The 23,144-nt window shown below is 34.0% G+C and overlaps 1 protein-coding gene and 1 non-coding gene across 4 annotated transcripts; one reads left to right on the top strand and one right to left on the bottom strand.

Annotated features, from left to right (window-relative positions):
* The first annotated feature begins 1,859 nt into the window (after positions 1 to 1,859).
* On the top strand, positions 1,860 to 22,368 carry LOC138696847 (chitinase-3-like protein 1). 3 transcript variants are annotated; one of them, XM_069822294.1, is made up of 11 exons: positions 1,860 to 1,927; positions 3,747 to 3,819; positions 5,519 to 5,689; positions 6,647 to 6,747; positions 7,081 to 7,212; positions 7,817 to 7,944; positions 11,350 to 11,476; positions 12,797 to 12,982; positions 16,346 to 16,462; positions 19,907 to 20,053; positions 21,984 to 22,368. In XM_069822294.1, the coding sequence occupies exons 2-11, from the start codon at positions 3,756 to 3,758 to the stop codon at positions 22,272 to 22,274; spliced, it is 1,464 nt and encodes a 487-aa protein (XP_069678395.1). In that variant the 5' UTR covers positions 1,860 to 1,927; positions 3,747 to 3,755; the 3' UTR covers positions 22,275 to 22,368. The 3 variants fall into 3 exon arrangements, with proteins under 3 accessions (XP_069678395.1, XP_069678394.1, XP_069678396.1); XM_069822293.1 differs by having other exon boundaries at positions 1,866 to 1,934; XM_069822295.1 differs by having other exon boundaries at positions 1,885 to 1,893.
* TRNAY-AUA (transfer RNA tyrosine (anticodon AUA)) lies at positions 14,476 to 14,547 on the bottom strand. Its single transcript has one exon. It is a non-coding gene; the product is annotated as a tRNA-Tyr (tRNA).
* Positions 22,369 to 23,144: the final 776 nt, after the last annotated feature.

Genomic DNA, 23,144 nt, shown 5'->3' with positions numbered 1-23,144 from the left:
TTGTGGTCTTTCGCAGAAAACGAGTATGTCTTACATAATGTGAAAACAGGAAAATGATGCGCTGTGAATGAGTGGTGAGAGGATTAATATGTACAGTTTTTAAAACAAACTATTAATACTGAGAGGTGTGTGGAAATGATCTTGCATTCCTTTTTTGGTGAGTGCATTTAGGCCTACATTTTTCAGACAGGATTTTGTGACTGCCAATACAACGCACTGCTCTATGACGAATTTCACATAGTGTTCGAGGAAATAATTATAGGTAAGAAATATGTGGCCCCCTCGATCCCCTGACTTAACCACCTGTGATTTTTTTTCTGAGGAACTTTAAAAGATAAGATGTGTCTGTGCCGTGGAACATATGGAAAACAGCATCATGAAAACATCGTCTTTTTTTCTCAATGGGAACTGCAGTAAGTGATGTACAGTATCATTTCTTAACCAGGTGTCAAAAATGTTTTGAACAATAAGACAGACAGTTCTAGCATCTCCTTGCTTTAGAATTACTTAATCCGTGAATTTCAATCTTCTGATCATCTGCAAATAGTATAGTTGAAATTTTCGTCTCTATGATAATTTTAATTTCCCATCACCAATACTTACTTACTTACTGGCTTTTAAGGAATCCGGAGGTTCATTGCCGCCCTCACATAAGCCCGCCATTGGTCCCTATCCTGAGCAAACTTAATCCATTCTTTATCATATCCCACCTCCCTCAAATCCATTTTAATATTATCTTCCCATCTACGTCTCGGCCTCCCCAAAGGTCTTTTTCCCGCCGGCCTCCCAACTAACACTCTATATGCATTTCTGGATTCACCCATACGTGCTACATGCCCTGCCCATCTCAAACGTCTGGATTTAATGTTCCTAATTATGTCAGGTGAAGAATACAATGCATGCAGTTCTGTGTTGTGTAACTTTCTCCGTTCTCCTGTAACTTAATCCCTCTTAGCACCAAATATTTTCCTAAGAATCTTATTCTCAAACACCCGTAGTCTCTGTGTTCCTCTCTCAAAGTGAGAGTCCAAGTTTCATAACCATACAGAACAACCGGTAATATAACTGTTTTATAAATTCTAACTTTCAGATTTTTTGACAGCAGACTGGATGATAAAAGTTTCTCAACCGAATAATAACAGGCATTTCCCATATTTATTCTGTATTAAATTTCCTCCCGAGTATCCAATACAAATTTAATATCTCATTGAAATAGATAAAATAAGTTTAAACGCTTGAAAGAAAAGGATATGTTTTGAAAGCATAAGGAAGGACATTGAATCCGGGGGGGGGGGGTCACATCATAGAAACCTTTAAAAGATCCCATTAACTTACGTCTGTTTTCTTCTTGGCTTCTTTCATATTACTCATGTCATGAATGATATTAATACATGTTAAGTTCAGCTGCTGAACTCAAATACTGGTACATCTGTAATGAAAAAAAGAGTAAACACATTAATTTCATACCTCATCATCAACAAAGACTTGTTTGATGTTTTTGAAAACTTTAATTGGAAAGCTTGGTACAACAATGGCTTAACGCACAAGACAGAATACGTCGCGTCATTATAAACGAAACATTTCTTTCATTTTGACCTAGAAGTGTTTCAGAAATCTAGATCATATTCTTAATTTCCTTAGTATATGCCTTAATTAATTGATTGCTGATAATAATGATTTTAAACAAGACTTCCATCTCTGTTTCACAACTTCAATTCTAATAGTATTGGACCACTGTTGCACAAAAAAAATATATATAGAGACACTCTTTCATTATGCATTTTAACAATGCCAATAATTAATATTACTTTAATGTAGTCTTTTTAAAATAATATATAAAGGCTGTATTCTGTAAACTTTTTGTAGTTTGTTACCAAACTAACAAGCTCTCAAATAAGAAAATTTCACTTGAAAGCACCGGTACTAGGTAAAAAGTAATTATGTATTAATTGTATCTATTGTTATTAATTATATATAATACAATATTGAGTACCGTACTTCTTTTTTGTTATTACAAAAATATATGTAATAAATGAGGAGTTTATTTTCTAAACGACTCTTGTCCATTCTCATAACTTTATGGGAAATCAAGAAAAACGTTTTTAGGTCTAAAACTTCTTACCAGTTAGGCAGGAGACATCATGAAATCAAAGATGTTCGGTGCATTTAGAATCAAATGGGAGCATGAGACTCTTTTATTCCAAAGCTGTAACTAATATTTTGTCGCAATTTTTGCTATTTACAAGAGAAAGTTTGAATCCAATAGTCATTTTTAATACAAGATTTTAGCGGTTTAAAGGGCGTCCTGAAGCCAAATCATGACAGTTGTATGTAAAGCCATATTTGAAGAATGCATGGGCACAGAAAGTTCAATTTCGTTATCAGGTGGACAAGAGATGTTTTGAAAATGAGCTCCATAAATAGAAATGCAGTAGGACTAAGATTTATATATATATATATATATATATATATATATAAAGACCAGTAAAGTCAAAATGCATGAAATATTCCAAGAGCTAAGAAATAATAATAAAAGTATAAAACGAAGAAGAAGAAATTCTAAATAATTAATTAAATGGCGATCATACTCATGTTAATTATGTCAGCATGTGCGGCTTACAGCTGTTTCGGTGCTATTCGACACCATCCTCAGAGCCTTCTGTGTCTCAGCGTCATCTCAACTTCGCTGCCTGTTGTGTGGGTGCGTTCGTGTGATGAAGAGTTGTGTCAAATAGTGTGTATGTTCTGAAATTGATCTGTGTGTTGAGAATTTGATTGGGGTGTGTTTTAGTAAGTCTGTATATTTCATATTGTTCTAGTGTGTTGAGTTTTTGGTTTTTGGTTTTTGGGTTGTATGTGTAGAATTTCCATGTCTGTATTTATGTTAATGTATGTATGGTTAGCATTAGTTATGTGTTCGGCATATGTAGAGTATTGCGTCCTCTGGTTATTGCTTTAATGTGTTCTTTGTATCGAGGTTTGGAATGATCTGCCTGTCTGTCCAATGTAGAAACTGTCGCAACTATTGCATGTGAGTTTGTATATGCCTGTGTGGTTGTATTTATTTGTTTGTGTTGTTTGTGTGTTGAGATGTCTTTGTAGTGTGTTTTCTGTTCTGTATGCTATGTTGTATTTCTGTTTTCTGAATGAGGATGCGATCTTGTGTGTGTTTTTGTTTTCGTATATTAGTGTGATGTGTTCTTGTGTTTGTGTTGTGTTTTTGTGTTTGTTGAGTTTTTGTTTTGTATTTCTTATGATGTTGTCTATTATGTTTGGGTTGTGCTATGAATTTGATTGTGTTCACTTCTTCATTGTAGTGTTGTTGGCTCATGGGTATGTTGAGTAATCTGTGTACCATTGTCCTGAATGCAGCATGTTTGTGTTGTGTGGGATGATTAGATGTGTTGTGTATGTGTGTGGTGGTGGTGGTGGTTGGTTTTCTGTATATTTTGAAGGTGTGTTTGTTGTCAACTTTTGTTATGGTGATGTCTAGGAAATTTATGGAGTTACAACAGGCAGCGAAGTTGATATAGCGCCGAGATCTAGTAGGCTCTGAGGATGGTGTCGAATAGCACCGAAACAGCTGTAAGCCGCACATGCTTACATAATTAACACAAGCAAGATCGCCATTTAATCAATTATTTATATTCAAGTGTTAAAAGTAGTGTACGAAAGATTCAACATGGAAGAAATTCTAGTTCAATGACAAGACTTTTGATGTTTTGTATCTCCGCTTTTATTTACAGGTTAGCACCATGCTGTATTGGTTCAATTTAGTGGCCCTACTCGTGCTTATTTCAGCATATGCACAAGCTGAACGTATGTAACTAGCATGTTATAATTTTGGTTAGGCCTATCTAATTTAAGAATTCAAATATTTATAGATAATTCTGATCCTGCAAATCAAGCTTTCAGGTATAACTCCCTGTAAAGTTGATTTGAATAATTTCGAGGGAAAAAATTGTTCCGGGGCCGGGCATCGAACCCAGGACCTTCGGTTAAACATACCAATGCTCTACCAACTGAGCTACCCGGGAACTCTACCAGACACATAACCAATTTTTACCTCTATATCCACAGACCTCGAAGTGGGCTGACAACCGTCAAGCAACCAACATTGAGTGCACACTAACTCTGTGTGATTTAAATTGTGGTTTTCTGTTAACGAACAGTGACGTGTATTATGCAAATCAAGCTTTCAGGTATAACTCCCTGTAAAGTTGATTTGAATAATTTCGAGGGAAAAATTATTCCGGGGCAGGGCATCGAATCTGGGACTGACTTTGAGGTCTGTGGATATAGAAGGAAAAATTGGATCGTTGTCTGGTAGAGTTCCCGGGTCGATCGGTTGGTAGAACGTTGGTACGTTTAACCAAAGGTCCCGGGTTTGATGCCCGGCCCCGGAACAATTTTTCCCTCGAAATTATTCAATTATGATCCTAGTCTTAGATAGCTTTTGTTTACGTTATTTTAACAATCATGTAGGTACTATACTTTTTCACTTATTAAAAACACAAAAATATGAATTTAAGGGGGTGCTTCGAGAAGCAAGCAAATTGATTTTTCATTTTTCTTATATTACTTTAGTATGGACTCATAGCTTTACATCAGATGAAAGAAATTTTAGAATTATCTACAAAAATTATCAAGTTATGCATTGAAATGTCATGCCATGCAAACATGATTGTTACAAAAAAAAAAAAAAAAAAAAAAAAAATCTTGAAACTAATTTTTTTTAAATAACAGTTTGGCACTTAGAACAAAATGAAAATTTTCAAAATTTACAGTTCTAAAAACTTTTTATATTGGCAGATATATAGCAGGTTTAGTTAAAAGTCCTGCACCACCTAAATAACTTTTGAAGCATACGGTTCAGTGACATGAAACTTGGTATGTGAGGATAACCATATGCTAAGAACTCAATAATGGTATTAACGAGTTTTTCTACTTCCGGTTAACCGGAAGTAACTCCAACTCTCTTATTTTAAATGGAACACCTAATATATTTCTTTATTTTTGAATAAAGCTCATTAAGAGCTTTTGAAAAAGTACCCACACTTGATACTTCTGTACAAATTCAGTGTTGCTAAATAAAATGGAAGTGGTGCAAGATATTCCTAAAGCCTGGTTAAATCATTCCTTAAATGGTTTCAATGATCGAGTGACACATTGTAAAGCAACTGAGGACTACCAATTTGAACACATAATTTAGAAGGTGAGCTAGCTTTGTTTTGTTTTTGTTAAGGAAGGAGTATTTTATTATTTAAATATTTGATACACTTTTCTGTTTTCTTGACTTAGCAAAACTAGCCCCGACTATCGACTGGTTACTTGTACAGGATTCATATCATATCATATCGCTAACACTGGTTTATGAATACGAAAAACTTTAGTTCGCTTATCATCCACCGGAAGCCCGCGCTAAGAATGTCTATGAATACGGCCCTAAATGTTCTGTTGTATTGATATAGCAATGGTAAAAACACAATTAGAAATAATAAAAAAAACTCTGTTTTAGTGAGAATTGTGTGTTACTGGGGGAGTTGGTCAGTGTATCGTCCTGGAGATGGAGCATTTGATGTAGAAGATATTGATCCAAATCTTTGTACCCATATTGTTTATACCTTTGTGGGAATAAACGCTAAGGGCAAAGTAGTACTCCTGGATACTTGGAATGATATTGATCTTGGTAAGCTTAATTCATTTATTGATTATATTTATTTATTGTTGTAAATACCAGCATTCATTTACATACTAGCCTAGAGTTCGGTTGTTATAAATATTGTGACAAAGTTACAACTGTTTTAGACAAATGGTTGCAGCTGAAAAATAGTACAAACGATTTTGTTTGACATTATCATTTAAAATATTTAGGTAAGTTACAATACAGGGTGATTCAGAGCAACCGTAACAGTAATTTATTTCGGAAACTAGTGCATTAAAATTTTCGAGAAAAAAATATTTATTACTAAACTACATGTGAACTTTCACTTGACCTTAATTTCATCAATCAGCTCTAACAGGAAGTAGGGTCTTCCTGTTAGAGCTGATTAATGAAATCAAACTCAAGTGAAGGTTCACATGTGATTTAGTAATAAATGTTTTTGTCTCGAAAATTTTAATGCACTAGATTCCGAAATAAATGACTTACGTGTGGTCCGAATCACTCATTGCATTTTCGTACGTTTTCTCATTGAAAGAATAGGAATGAATAAAAACGTTTCCTATGAAAGTTGTTTGTTTTGAAGAGCGCTATCAAATGGTACCATATTTGACCCATACTCCCATTTGAAATTTTAAAGTGATACGCCACTGATCCTACTTCCTGTTAGAGCTGATTGATGAAATCAAGCTCAAGTGAAAGTTCACATGTGGTTTAGTTATAAATATTTTTTTCTCGAAAATTTTAATGTATTAGTTTCCGAAATAAATGACTCTTACGGCTGGTCTGAATCACTCTGTATATTATTTTATACTGTAAGTTGTATAAACATACAGTATAGTAATTCAAACTTTATTTTTATTAAAGTCATTATTTTGACTTCCTATCAGGGCTTATCTTATAGTGCACTTGGCTTCTGATCTTCCATTCTATAGTCTGTTCTTTATAGCTAAATACTTTTAATTGAATGTTCAATTATTTTAGGAGCAATAAAACGTTTCAACGCCTTAAGAGAACAGAATCCATCCCTTAAGACCATGGTTGCTATTGGTGGATGGAATGAAGGATCAAAGAAATATTCTAAAGTAAGTTTTGTTATAGTTTAAGTATTTATATTTGGTTTTCATTTTGTTTTCAGAAGTGTGAATCAGTATTGGTAACATGATTCTTAAAATCAATATTATGTAGAATTAAATGTGTAACTGCTGAAATATTTAGATCACAAGTATTCAAGCTAATAATAATTTTATAACTGTCACAATGCTGAAAATAAATGTACCCAAATTTACAGTTTTTTACGCATGCAATTGCTGACGAAATAGCAGAAAGTTACACAGGTTCGATGGAATATAAATTTTACTGTAAGAAACTGCTGACTTGTATCTCACAACGAGTAAATTAATTATACTATTTTTCAGGTGATGAATAATGATACCACAAGAGGCATCTTTGTTGATAATGTTGTTAACTTTGTAAAGAAATACGGATTTGATGGATTTGACATTGATTGGGAGTATCCTACACAGCGAGGTGGAAGTCCTGGTGACAAAGTAAGAACAACATCATTGATATTTTTTGGGATTTTGAGAATATTAATTATCATAAATAATCACAGAACTATGGAACAGATCTGACAGCACCTATATGAAGATGATGAACATCATCACTAACTGCCAACTAGCTTAATACCCACTAGTAATAATTATGATCCTTTTACTTCCTAATTTTATAATTTATGTACAGGTATTTGTTAATTATTTTATGTAAAATATCCTTTTGATATTTATATTATTACTGTGGTCCTTGTGCTAATCTATTATTTATTGGCAATTCACTATGGATCAGGATGTTAATATTAATAATAAACAAAATTATAAATTCAATTATTATTATTATTATTATTATTATTATTATTATTATTATTATTATTATTTTTCTTTATGAAACTCAGTTCATTCTTAATTCAATGTTTACAATAATTGTATTAATTACTAATATCGTTTCTTTATGACCTTGAACAATGGATATAAAATATGATAGGCGTAAGAGCCTTTATCGGTACCAGAAATGATTAGATTAATGGAGGGTAGTAACATAAATAATTTCTTTCTGACTTTTATCACACGTATGTACCGTCAATGTCTTCTTCCTCAGGACGCCTTCTCAAAACTCTTGAGTGAACTCAGACCAAAATTTGATGCAAATGGATTCCTACTATCTGCAGCAGTGTCTGCAGGAGTTGATAAAATAGATGCTGCTTATGATGTACCTCAACTTGTCAAGTGAGTTATGAAAAAATTAATTCTAATTTTAAAATAATAACCTACTTGGTCAATAACATTTCAGATATCAAAGAAATTCCTACCTTGTAATAAATCTACAAAAGCCAAATAAATTATCTGTCTCTCATAATATCTTCTTAAAAAATTTATATATTTGAATTTAAGATGCTCTTTCACAAAGAATATTCAACCTTTCAATTATGACATACCGGTAATGTAAGAATAATATTTTGATGCCAAAATATCAACTGACGAAAAAGATATCCAGTTTAATTTATCTACTGATAAAACTAAAATTATAGCCCATTTTGAATCTTGCGTACACTACTTTTAACACTTGAATATAATATTATTGATTAACTAGTGGACTTACTCGTGTTAATTATGTAAGATTTGTGCGGCTTACAGCTGTTTCAGTGCTTCACGCACCATCCTCAGAGCCTACTAGATCACGGCGTCATCTCGAACTTCTCTGCCTGTTATGTGGGTGTGTTTGATTGTTGAAAGGTGTTGAAGAGTGGAGTCAAATAGTGTGTGTACTGAAATTGATCTGTGTGTTGAGAATTTGATCGAGGTGTGTTTTAGTGTGTTTGTATATTTCGTATTGTTCTAGTGTGTTGAGTTTTTGGTTCTTGGGTTGTATGTGTAGGATTTCTATGTCCGTATTTATGTTATTGTATGTATGGTTAGCATTGGTTATGTGATCGGCGTATGTAGATGTATTGTATACACAGGTGTATACAAACTCACAGGCAATAGTTGCGATAAGTTCTACATAGGACAGACAGGCAGATAATTCCAAACACGCTACAAAGAACACATTAAAGCAATAACCAGAGGGCACAATACATCTACATACGCCGGTCACATAACCAATGCTAACCATACATACAATGACATAAATACGGACATAGAAATCCTATACATACAACCCAAGAACCAAAAACTCAACACACTAGAACAATACGAAATATACAAACACACTAAAACACACCCCGATCAAATTCTCAACACACAGATCAATTTCAGTACACACGCACTATTTGACTCCACTCTTCAACACCTTTGAACAATCAAACACACCCACATAACAGGCAGAGAAGTTCGAGATGACGCCGTGATCTAGTAGGCTCTGAGGATGGTGCGTGAAGCACTGAAACAGCTGTAAGCCGTACAAAATTTTACATAATTAACACGAGTAAGTTCACTAGTTAATCAAATAATAAAATTATAACTTTTTAGAAAACATTTCAATTGTAAGTATAGACTCTGTATAAATAACAGGATATTTATTACCATAAGTAAACGCCTTAAATTATTATTTACATTGTAATTTCTCTTAGGAAGTTAAATAAAAAAAACTTGCTACTGGCAGTTTTTATTGTTCACTTTAACACTTGATTAAAACTAAGTTAAAAGTGTAACTGTTTTAACTCTAGGTTTATATTTGTTACTGGTTGCTCGTGGAGTACAGGCTTTCATATGAAAAACCAAAATAGCAAATAAAAAAGTTGGAATTTTAGAGTTACAAATCATGCATAGTAGGAATATGCGCTTATTTTATTTCAATCTTATTAACACTACATTCACATCATTCAAGTGGACTTACACATTCTTGTTTCCAAAGAGAACATAAACATTTCTGAATTGACAACTCACAAAATGGTTGTAAGTAGACTTTCCGATATTCTACACGGAAATGTGCTTAGAGTCACTGAAAAGTCGTAACGTTATTATCAACATGTTCAATAGAGTAGGTAAGAAGATCAATTGGACGGAGTTACGCAATAATAGACTAACCGACAATTTGAAGAAAAAAAAAAAGAGATATTTGCACAAATCTGTTGATGGCAGGCTAATTTAACTCGGAAAAAATAAAGAATACGATATCTGAATTTTGCTGCTATTTATAAGCAAAAATTCATTTATTTATTTTGCTTTGAAATATTAATTCAACTGCTGGTCTCTTAATAAAAATCGGTTAGCCTTTTTTTGGTATTATTTGTGCTATTTCTTGTTATAATACTTCTTGCATAAAATGTTTTATAAAAAAAACATTTATTTCAATGGCCAATATCTCGAAACAGGTTTTTGGCGCTTGGTCTCTTATTGCGTAACTCCGCCCAATTATGTTTTATAGTTACTGTTTGAAACACCTACACAGATATTTAAATGTGGAAAGTGTAAATGTTTTGAATATTTATTCTATATATTATCATAATTCAAGCAATGGAATGAAACATGTTGGGAATGAGGAAATAATAATAATAATAATAATAATAATAATAATAATAATAATAATAATAATAATAATAATCTTTTAAAATTATTTCCACAAGGAGTGCGGCATTCTAAACAATTTTATGTCAACAATTTAAAAACTGATATGAACAACAGGAGTCATAAGTCTAGTTTTCAAATCCTGCCTCATATATTAATTACAATATTAAATTTACACGAAGTTAAAATTTTATTTTGATTTATTTCAACTTTTGATTAATTTTTATTACAACTTTTTATTTGTATTTTACTAGGGTGCCTGAACAGATAAGAATGAAGCTGATAATATATCTCAAACAAAAGGAATTAAATTTATGAAGATAAATTTGGAATATGCACTTTTCGGCTACCATACAAAAGAAATTAGTCAATTTTAAAATACTTAAATGAAAAAAAAAATAAAAAAAAATAAATAAATAGATAGAGATAGATAGATAGATAGATAGATAGATAGATAGATAGATAGATAGATAGATAGATAGATAGATAGATAGGTAGGTAGGTAGGTAGGTAGGTAGGTAGGTAGATAGATAGATAGATAGATAGATAGATAGATAGATAGATAGATAGATAGATAGATAGACAGACAGACAGATAGACAGATGAATAAATACATAAATAAATAAATAAATAAATAAATAAATAAATAAATAAATAAATAAATAAATAAATAAATAAATAAATAAATAAATAAATAAATAAATAAATAAATAAATAAATAAAGTTTGCAGAATAATTGGAAGCATTGTAAAGAAGAACACATTGCAAGAATACAATTAAATCGCAACCCAAAAATTTCTAAAATATCAGCCTTTTCAACACAAAAGTACAAGCAGCATAAAAAGGTTTCAGTTTCAAAAAACATACAAGTCATCTCGATTTAGATGAAATAATGTGGAAGCATATAATATGAATTTAAGTTAGGCACATTAACATAGAAGACTTAATTGTTTAATATGCTTGTAAGGCTAATGCCATAGTCACAAGTTTTCTTGAACCTTGCATCCCCTAGTTATCTATCGAATAACTCAGCACAGCATGCATTCATCAACACACTGAACAGAGAATACATGCCGTATTAAATTTGTACAAACTTATATTATTTTGTGATTTTTATGTCTAAAGAAACTTGGACTTCATTAACGTCATGACATATGATCTGCATGGTGACTGGGACTCTGCTACTGGAGAGAACGCTCCTATGTATCCAGGCAATGAGGACATCGAAAATGGTGAAACCAAACTCAATGTGGTTAGTATTATCAATATTTTCAACAAGCACTTTGTTTCGTCTATACTTATCGTAGCCAAAATAATTAACGAGAGAAAAGTGAAGCTACAGGGTGGACCGCTCGAATGTACCTACTTTCAATTGTATGTGACTGGTAAACGGTTGAAGATAGAACCTACAGTACAGTTTATAGTCTATGAAAGACTCAAAAAAGTTTCGATATGCACATCACCATATCTCTACGTGAGCTCCAGTTGTCACTGTGACGATATCGAGGCGATGAACGATTTCTTGCCAAGCACGTTGGAGCATGTCTTCTGGAATGCTCTCAATAGCCTCTATGATGCGCTCCCGAAGGTCTCTGACTGGGGTGGCGTACACTTTATCTTTGACGTAGCCCCAGAGAAAGAAATCGAGCTGTGTTAAATCCGGAGATCTCGGGGGGCCAAGCGATCGGTCCTCCCCTGCCAATCCAACGGCCAGGGAACACGTTGTCTAAAGTCGTACGAACGTCATTTAACCAGTGTGGAGGAGCGCCATCTTGCTGGAAAAGGATGTTAGGCTGCAGGTGTTCAATTTGTGGAAAGAAGAACTGCTCCAGCATGTCAAGATATGTGGTACCACACACAGTTTTCCCGCGAAGCTCTTCTTAATGACTTCCGCGGGCTTCGCTCATACGCGGCTTGAACATTTGCAACCATTTCGTCGGATGTTCTACGACCACCACCATGCTTCTTCAACACCGATCCTATAGCTAAAAATGTATCGTGCCACTTCTTAATGCTTTTAGCAGTTGGAGCATCATGGTTAAACACTCGCCGATACTCCCTTTGAACTCTAACAATTGATTTAAACTCCGCATACTCCACACAGTTTACGCTTTCATCTGCGGTGTCGCCATTTTGACAATCGATACAATCTACGAAAAGGAACCGTGTCTGCGCACCATCTAGCGGCAGGATTCGAAACTTGTCGAGTTTGCCTTTCATATAAACGTCACCGTAAGGTTCTATCTTCAACTGTTCTCCAGTCACATACAACTGAAATTAGGTACATTCGAGCGGTCCACTCTGTATTATCTTCTTATCTTTGAGCTTCACTAAATAATTGAAAGCTTTTACCTTACCTTTATCGCCAATAGAAATTAATAATGTACTATTAATCCGTGCCATTTAGCCCTGTGTGAAGTTTAAATGTTTGATTCCTAAGATATAATGTAATATTTAATCTTTTACAGTATTAGAATTAATTATACTAACTTCGAGTTATCATAATTCACAATTTGTTTCTTTTACATTCAATAGGATTTTTATTTATAACGGACACACTGACTGTTTCCAGGATTACGCAATCAATTATTGGATTCAAAAAGGTGCACCTGCAAGCAAGTTGAATCTTGGTATGGGTACATATGGCCGCAGCTTTACCCTGCAAAGTTCTTCCGACCATGGAATTGGTGCTCCTTCAACAGGCCCAGGACAAGGTGGCCCCTACACTGAGGAAGCTGGTGACTTGGGATATAACGAGGTATGTGAACTGTATACTTTATCGTAGAAATAACAAAGTTAACAGTAACTTACCATATTTACTATGATGTACCGAGGTACATATGGAGTTTCAGTGCAGTAATTCTGCGTTTCCATATGGTGAAGAATCGGTAAAACGGAGAAAAATTGAGTCGCACTTTTTAGAAAGGAACTAAGTCAAAATTTTCCATTTTTGTTTTCATTAACCAAATGATTACTACTTCCAAGACACATTGATTGGCCAAGAAAGGAACTTAGTCTGACCTTTCCATGTGTCTCTAACATCACCGTGATGTTTATACCAGGGTAAAGTAAGTCAGATGTTAGCGCGTTTCTTCAACGTTTGGATATAGAAAACATCACAATATATCGTGAACATTAATTTTTGGTATAGTGTTAGACTTGTTTACGAAAGATGTGTTTATACAGACAACAATGAATGTGTAAGTAATAATAAAGTAATAAGTTGTTTACACAATCATTATTTTATTCTTTAAGTATTTTCATAACAGAAAGTTGTGTGCGTCAATGCATGAGCCAGTAATTTCACTAAAATGACCCCTAAAAGACAAAGACACTCATGAATGTTATAAGCATAATATTCAGTATAAAGCAAGTAAGAGTTTCTGGAAATGAATATGTGAATAGTTCAGGAAGAACTACCCTGAGCGAGGCCACTCCTTTCTCCCTTGTAATAGGGTTTTTGGAAAGGAATAATAAGGGCTGATAAGGTGTATACAATAAAATAATATATAAAAATAATCGTATAAAGCAAGCAAAATACAATAGTTAAACTTGTGGACTCTGAAAAAAACTGATCAGTAACTTTGATATGTGATGGCTAAATTAAAAAAAAAAAAAAGATACCATATCGGAAGAAACTTCAAAGAATCCTCGTGAAAGAAAGGTTCATTTCACACCCTCTAAGTAATTATAAGGAATTCACATACAGCTCAGACAGTCCTGGCGATGTAGAAGCTTGCTCATACATCAAGAGTTATGTAAGCAATAAGTTAGACCTTGGGAAGGAGAATTTACGACGTTTGACACTAGACCTAACAAAGGCATATCCAGAAGGAAAAGTTCCCATCAATGCCCAAAAGATTGAAGACCTTAAGAAACTAACGTCCATTTTGAATTAATTTTTTATTCATAATATTATCTTAATATTTCTAATATGTCAATTTAATCAAAATATATGTAGATCTATGTTGAATAAATATTATTAACTTAGTCTATTTATTTTGCTCTTCCAAAAACAATTTCCAGTGAAGAAAGGAACTAAGTCTCAAATTTAGAAATATATGTATACCATTGTAGCACAAAATTTTCTTCAAAAGTCTGTTATCATTAAATTCAATCCCATGTTACCTTTATATAATGAAAGTCTTAAATATTTTATTCTGCTATATGTACATGAAAAAATGTTTTATGCTCTCCTGAAAAGTGGCAAATTTTGACTTGGTTCCTTTCTAAAAAGTGCGATTCAATTCTCTCCGGCACCGGGACTCGAACCCGGGTTTCCAGCTTTATGTGCTGGCGCTTTATCCACTAAGCCACACCGGATTCAAGTTCCGATGCTGGATTGAATCCCTCTCATTTTTAAATTCTACCTACTGTGTTCTCCTTTGTTGGCCTACCCTCATGTACCGTGTCACAGTATGCTACGTGTGACGGTACACACAATGTCCAACCACAAGTACGAGTGACTAAGTAGCCGGGAGAAGCATGGGAAGCTTCGAATTTCTATGAATTTCAAAATAGGCTGCATCTTAACAATGAACACTTACTGTATGATAAACTTAATTTTCAGCAACAATGATTTAAAACTATAAATGACGTTTCGTATCTCCTGTATAAGCTTAGAAAAGAATAAACAAAACTGTATTTCCGAAATAAATTAACACAGAAAAAGTAGAAATTTTTCCAGGACTTCAGAAAAAAAAAAAGCTTGAAAAATGTGTAAGTACGAAAGATATAAAAAGACTACTTACTGTATAGTCATGTCTAGGCTTGTAATGTTGGGGACAGATTACAAATGTTGACTGTAGCATGGTACATACGCCGGGGACGTGAGCTAGTACGAGGACATTGACTTGGTTCTGCAATCGATTACGCGAAAAACAAGGTGAACGTAAACAAATCTGGACAGCTCTGAAAGTAAATATAAGCTACATAGCTTTACAAAGATATATTTTTACATACATTTCGTTATGTGCAGAAGAATTATCATACAATCATTCGTGGATTTGAGTTTCCTTCTTTTCTTCAGGATTCATACAATTACCATGGGAAGTGGGGGAAACAACCAGAGGCGGTATGCTACCCCAAGATTTTCCCCTACCATACGTCGATTTAAAAAAAAATACCTTCTCTCGAACAACAATACACATACATGATGTATACAATAAATTGTTTCGTGTAATCAGTAACGCGAATCTTTGAAGCTTACGCAATATATTAAATTTCTTAATAAATAATTTCATGTTACTTCAGTTATTTACTAAATTATTTTGCAATATCCATTGAGACTTATCATTTAAAATAATGTTAAAGCTTCAAAGTTCCTTACTTAATTATTAATAAAACGTGCAACAACAAAAATGACACAGTCACTAAATTGGCAACAATGGCCACTACAAGCTATAGAACACAGACTTCTATACTTGAAATATTACCGTTGTAAGCATTCCAGGGGTTGAGCTTATCAAATAAACGTTGAATACAGTTCCACAAGGCTGTGGTTTAGATTTACGAAGCAAACAGATAGTACTCTTTGCTGTGAAGAAATGCATATACAAATTTTTACGGATCACATTTTTTCAGTGCCGGTATGTCACTTATCACTAACGGTATGTTTGCTGGTAATAAATACCAATGGCGGTATTCCATACCGGTTCATACCGTCTCACTTCTCTCACTGATTACCGTACAATGCACAACATACGTCATCTTCAGTGCCTCAAAGGTGAATCTTCTCCGATTATCACGAAAACAATGTCTCTGTATATAATATCGCTTGTCAGCTCGTATGTTTATATTATATACTTCCCGTCATTCACTTCAAAACACTCACCAAATTCCACTACAAAAATATGCGCCTGAGAGAACCTTTAACCTTCGGCATTATTATTCAGCAGGTACACCGTTTACGCGTGCTACAATAATGACTGGCAAATGGAGTATTCAACAGATACACTGTTTATGCATACTAGAGTACTGACTGGTGAACGCACAGTAAACTCGAAACCACCGTAATGCACCCTATTGGTCCCCAACATTACAACCCAAATCATGTCATTCATATTAAAATCTCATTAATTTTAAAAAAATAATAGTGTTATGGTTTTATATTTAATTGCAGCTGTGTATCAACCTGGACCAATGGACAGTCGTTTGGAATGACAAACAGGAAGTGCCTTATGCTTATAAAGGAAATCAATGGGTCGGTTATGATAATGTTGAATCTTTCAAAATCAAGGTAGGTACGAACAACAAATAATAATTTATTATACAGAATGTCCATAAAATAAGTAATTATTTTCATGAAAACGATATAGTTCATGATATTTGTATTCATAAGACGATTGTACACTACAAACTCACTCATACACACTCATTGGTTCCTTTCGACATGTCGTCCATTGATGTCCCTGCACAATTCCCATCTGGACACGGTTTCACGGAATGCATTTTGCAGAAACTGTGGTGTGATTAGTGACACTGCATCACGAATTCTTTGTTTCAGTTCATCAACGTTAGACACTCTTCTTGTGTAGACCTTGGATGTCCTAAATCTGTACGTTGTCTTTCGCGTCAATTGCAAATTCGGAAATTAACAGTGTTCAAAGTGCTGAAGTTCACCTTCAAGCGTACATATCATTTGCAAGTGTTACACCAGTTGCATGAAAAGGACCTTGCGGAACGGATGGCGATGTGCATAGATTTGCTGGATTCTGTGGAGACAGATGATTTAATGTCACGCGTGTTGTTCAGTGATGAGGCAACATTCCATGCAAGTGCACAAGTGAACCGGCATTACTGTCGGATTTGGGCCGACAAACCTCCAACGGATTTCATTGAGCATATCAGAGACAGTCCAAAGACCAATGTGTGATTGGGAATCACGCAGACAAAGATCTATGGACCATTTTTTTTTTTTCAGAGAGAAGACCATTACTGTGTTCAGATGGGAATTGTGCAGGGACATCAATGGACGACATGTCGAAAGGAACCAAAGAGTGTGTATGAGTGAGTTTGTAGTGTACAATCGTCTTATGAATACAAATATCATGAACTATATCGTTTTCATGAAAATAGTTACTTATTTTATGGACACCCTGTATTTGATTATGCAGAACGTTCAGCTTCACTACTGGCCAGAACACGTGCATCAGATATGCTTGCATTCATAGATCGATGATCCAGAGACATTCTGTGTCATTCTACGCTTAAAGCTAGAGCAGATGCATGTTTAGTTAGTTTATAAATTCCAACTTACAGTCGGATATGTTGATAACGCTCTTTCAAAGTGCAAGTATGGAAGTGTTGAAGTGTGCAAGTACAAATATGTGTTCATTCAATTTTACGGTAGTTAATCTAGAACACAGAATTTTAATATATGAATAAAGACAATATAAGGAGAGAAATTGCAGGCACTATGATAATAGAAATTTTGTGTATGAATAAACATTTTATCGAAAGATTTCAGGATTATGTGAATGCAGATGGACACCACTCTTTGAACCACTTGTATTACACATTATGAAATAAAAATATAATATTATGTCCATGTTTTTATTAACCAAAACTATTTGAATGAAAATTCGCGGGAGATTACGAATTTATAATGACGCAGTTTATGCCGACCATAAAAGCATTTCTGATGTGCGTGTTCGCAGCTAGGTGCTGAACTGAGCGTTCTGTACGTAGAGTACAAACACACTTGGTCATAATGTTATCATATGACCTATGAATAAACGGACATAAATGCTGGAACTAAACATATAAATTTTATCCCTCCCACGAAATGTTAGAAATGAGTTCAAAATGTACCTGCACTGTGAGTCCGAAGGTTTTCAATAGTATGAAAAACAATGTTTTTGAAATATGATTCACATCACTCATAACAACAATTTGAGTGAATTTCTATATTCCATAATAATAAGAATTTTCACAAATGTTCATGATTCAAAATGATCTTACGACAAATTTTTACATACAGTAAGCTTACTGGTACCTACTAATTATTCTTTACTAGCATTTCAAAAACGGCTATGCGCATTTTTAACTCTTCAAGAACAAATAAATATTCTAAACAGGTTTATGCTAAATTAATAAAAAATATAATTACTTACACACAATTTGAGAATAGCAGTTAAAATGCACTGATTAATGCATTATTTCGATATTTAACTACGACTATTACACATTTCCAGTTCGGTAATTCTTTTGTACAAAACACGAATCTAATATCAGTCACTTTGATTAGAATACTTTTTATTTTAGAGCATTTATTTGACAAATTAATGCACTTAAGGTTGTCACCATGGTGTACTGTGTAATATGTATGCATGTACACAGGTCCTCACACTTTCAACAAGTGAATTAATTTCATAACTAAACTCAAATTAACAAATCTAGGAAGAAAAGGACTCTATTGTACGAGGTAGAGTCAGTAAGTAGATTACAAAATGAAGTAACGACCTAAATTTTTTAATGAGGCACCTGAAGCTAAATGGCAGTATTATTGATGTGCGCATTAACAAAACAAAGAAGCAGCAGTAGCAAGTTGGCGGCACCCCTGCGTAAGTGTATTATTGTTGACTTGATCTGAGCACTGGTTCACACTTTGTCTCGGGCTCGTAATGATGCATCCAAGACTCTTCACCAATGTTTAACTGGACTAGCATGATCCCTTTCATCCTGTCTACTCGAATCAAGTCGTCAACCTACTGCATATCTCCACTGACAATCTCCACCGACCAACCAACTCGGTATTTGATACTTGTTCTTCCTTCAGAGAATTCCTGCACACAATTGTGGACACCTTGATGCGACAGGCAATGCTCACCATACACAGGTAGCATTTCTTTAAAAATAGCGCTACTCGACAATGGTACACCCGTGAAGAAGTGTCACCATCTTGAAACTACTGCTTCTTTGTTTTGGTTTTGCCGCTTGTGTGACATCGAACATCTTGATACATGGATAATACTGCCATCTAGCAGTGATAGCTTCAAGCACCTCATTAAAAATGTAGGTCGCTACTTCAATTTGTGACTTACTTTGTGTATAATAAATCAGGAATAGACTGCATATGACTGTCGGAAAGAAGATGAAAAATAGCAACAATTCAGCAGGAGATGGCAAGCCAAAGTGACATGCTTAAACAAGATGTGTGCAGTGGCGTATACTGGTTAAAGGGTTTGGGCTACCGCTGACCCTATTATTACACAAAATATATCTAACAATTACTTTAATTTTAATTACTATGGTAAAACTAATAACACAAAATTATTACATTATGTTATATTATAAACTTTTTCTTTTGTAATTTCCTTGGGCTACCGCCGGTAGCCCCGGTAGCCCGCAAAATACGCCCCTGGATGTGTGTTTCGTTAGGAAATAGATTCTGGTTCTAAAAAATAAAAGTATTGGAACAATGAAAATAACACCTTTGATGTAATTCTACTGCTTGGTATGGTGAGGTTTCTCCCGAGCCTATTGCACGTTCTATCCATGTTTTAATGCACTTAATACGACTTTTTTTTGACAGTTTGTGGTTGATTAGATTTCATTTATTAGTGATATTTTTCGCAGTTCTCCATTAACTGCTATGTCACCAATATTTTCTTCTATCCCTTTCCTCTCTAAAACAGCGCACTCTTTATTATAAACTGTTAATACTTATATTTTGAAACAGTCTCAGTACATCTTGGATCACGGTATTGGAGGAGCCATGATATGGAGTATCGACACTGATGACTACCGTGGAAAATGCAACCAAGGAAAATATCCTCTGATCAACACAATCAAGTCTGTCCTGTCTGGCCAAAGCAGTGGAACAGAGGTAATAAGAAGAACAATTTACTAGAACTTTCGGGTTCTATTCCAAAAATGAATAAATGGAGGAGGAAAAACGTAGTAATATGAGAACTTGAACTAATGCTGGTAGTGGTGACGATATAAATTACTTCTTACCAGAAGATGACAGTAAATTCATACTTTGAAACGTGAAATTTTACATTTCACCAGCAATGAAAATTATCTAACCAGAATCTTTAGGATGATGACATAATTTGAATTTATTATGATATTATTATTATTATTATTATTATTATTACTGTCTGACCGAGTGGTTATGTTGCAGGGTCGGCGAAACGGAGAAACTCACGTGAGGGTTACTTACTTTACAGTTTCCTTTTCTTTAAATTATTTTAACAGTTGTACAATATTACGTAGACTTCCAATTCCGAACAGCTAATATTTTCAGGAAAGAGACTAACACCCCAGCCACTAATTTTTACAGAGAGGTCAGTAGAAACGAGTGGGGGAAATCGAGATGCGACATAACCACTCGGTCGGACAGTACTATCATTAGGGCTAGGATTTTGATGATCTATAAATCATGAAAAAAATGTCCTAAAAACATTGCATTTATGACCTAAAAATCTTTAAAAAAAATGCTCTTAAAATGCCCTAAAAATTGATCTTACATAATTGGCTTAGTAGAAAAAGAGGTTTTCTAATACTTAATATTTAGACTAAGAACTAAATTAAATTCTAGTACCAACATTTAAGTTAATTTAATTTTACATAATTATTTCTAAGTAGGACACTTTAATTATTTTACCTGATGTAGTTTCCATGTAGTTCACCACAAGGCCACTCTTATCAGGTATAGAGGAGTCTGTATTGAAGAGGTGGTTGGACTGATCAATGACATGGGGTGTACTACGTTAAAATGACAATATTTGTGTAGAAAAACGATTAAAATATTGTACAAAATAATGGGTATTAATGGACAAAATATGTAAAGAAAATATCAAAGGAAATAAACATTATTTTACCTTAATAATGGGGATTTATGGCCAAAATTAATTGAAAATTCCTCTAAAATGACCGAATAAAACAAAAAATGCTCTTATGAGTTGAAACAGATAAAAAATGCAAAAAAAAAAAATGCCCTAACAAATGTCTTAAAACACTCAGTTTATCACATAACATATAAATACTTAAGCAGCTATGTTTCTGGTTTACTAGAAAAAAGATGCAATTTCATCAAAATCCTAGCCCTAACTAACACAGTCTAGTATATACAGGCAAGAAGGTTGAGTTGTGAGGTTGCTAGGAACAATAGACTGTGAAGGTACTATTTCGCATTGTCTGTAATGAGGCGATAGTAGCGATCCTAGTGGTTAGCAACTATCTATGGATGCATATTTATTACATATTGAGCTTCGTGACAGTATGTACTAGATTGTGGTACTATGGTCATTTTCGTAAAATTGATATTACAATTAACTATTAGAGTTCCTACAATTCTTCCTATCCTTGAGCATAAAAGTAGCTTTTCTATTTGTTTCATTTCCTCTGCTAGATGGATTTCAAAATTACTGTCCAAAATTACTACGTATGCTACAGAGAACTCTCTTTGGTTTCCTTGTTATAAAACAGCATTTCCCATATCTTTACCTTTTTTCTCTCTCCATTTGAACGTAATTCAAATCGATCATTTTTCAAAATATTTGTATCATCATCGCCATAAAAATAAAATAAAATAAAATAATAATAATAATAATAATAATAATAATAATAATAGTAGTAGTAATAATAATCATAATAATAATAATCATCATCATCACTTTACCTACACAATCTTATTATGTATTCAATAAAATAAATGCATATATTAACAGATGTAATTAAATTCATATTTCTAGAATAAATTACCGAGAAATAGATGAAACAGAGACCGAGTTTACAAATTTATCTTACAGCCCAGCAATCCAACTCCGACTGAACCTTCAACTGGTGACACGGATACTCCAACAAAACCAACACAGCCACCAACTCAACCACCAACAACATCAACTACTACTACTCCTCCACCACTAACCGAAGGCTGCCCCAAAGAAGGTTATATCAGAGATCCTAACAATTGCCAAATTTTCTATTACTGCCAGAACGTCAACGGACAATATACCATCAGTCAATACAGCTGTCCTGATGGAACCCTCTTTGATACTACTATTAATGCATGTAACTATGCTGATGCTGTCCAATGCTAATAATGTACTGAAAGTGACAACTTCTAGCCACGTGTCACCCACCTGTCACTGTACAAATATAAAATAAATACCGGTAAATAAAATATTGAACAGATACATTGTATTTATTTAACTACTTATTGTGTCCTACACTTCGAAGAACAGTGTTAAATCCAACCACTGATAATAATTAAATCTTCTAATAATTTATTTATTTATTATTTTGCTAATAATTATAACATAACATACAGAGTGATTTATATAGAACTGACACATTTCTTTCATTAATTGTTTCAAAACGAATTGTGCTAGCGACAACTTATTATACCTAAAATGTAGAGGAATTTTGGGAGATTATTTACCTCTATAGCAAATGTTGAAAATGTCCTCCATCCTGCATAAGGCACAACTCAACACGTCGTTCCATGTTACTGGCCACTCGTTGGAGGACTCTGTTGTCAATAGCTTGAATCTCCTGTGTGATGTTGTCCTTCAGATCGTCCAATGTCTGGGGACGTGTGGCGTAAACCCTGTCTTTTAAGTAACCCCATAGAAAGAAGTCCGGCGTTGTCAAATCCGGAGATCTCGGTGGCCACAGGTTCCTGGAAATTATTCGGTCGTCAAAGAAACTTGCAATTAGTTCCATGGATTCATTTGATGTATGACATGTAGCGCCATCTTGCTGAAAATATACTTGACTCAGCTCTACATCGTCCAGTTGCTCAACAAACTCCATGAAAATCAGTCGGTACTCTGCAGTGTTCACAGTCTGGTTAAAAAAAAAATTGGCCCCACTATTCTCTGTGCGGATATTGCGCACCAAACTCCGATTTTAACCGGGTGCATAAGTGCTTCATGGATGACATGTGGATTTTCGATGACCCAATGGCG

The sequence above is a fragment of the Periplaneta americana genome, chromosome 3, assembly GCF_040183065.1.
Source record: "Periplaneta americana isolate PAMFEO1 chromosome 3, P.americana_PAMFEO1_priV1, whole genome shotgun sequence".
Lineage (NCBI taxonomy): Eukaryota > Metazoa > Arthropoda > Insecta > Blattodea > Blattidae > Periplaneta > Periplaneta americana.
Note: the sequence above shows the minus strand (reverse complement) of the source record. Positions and strands in the feature narration are given on the sequence as shown.

Excerpts from the sequence above, each read along its gene's own strand:
- LOC138696847 (XM_069822294.1), top strand. The coding sequence starts at position 3,756 with ATGCTGTATTGGTTCAATTTAGTGGCCCTACTCGTGCTTATTTCAGCA. Across the intron at positions 3,820-5,518 it reads AGCATATGCACAAGCTGAAC|TGAGAATTGTGTGTTACTGG; the intron begins GTATGTAACTAG and ends ACTCTGTTTTAG. Across the intron at positions 11,477-12,796 it reads GTGAAACCAAACTCAATGTG|GATTACGCAATCAATTATTG; the intron begins GTTAGTATTATC and ends GACTGTTTCCAG.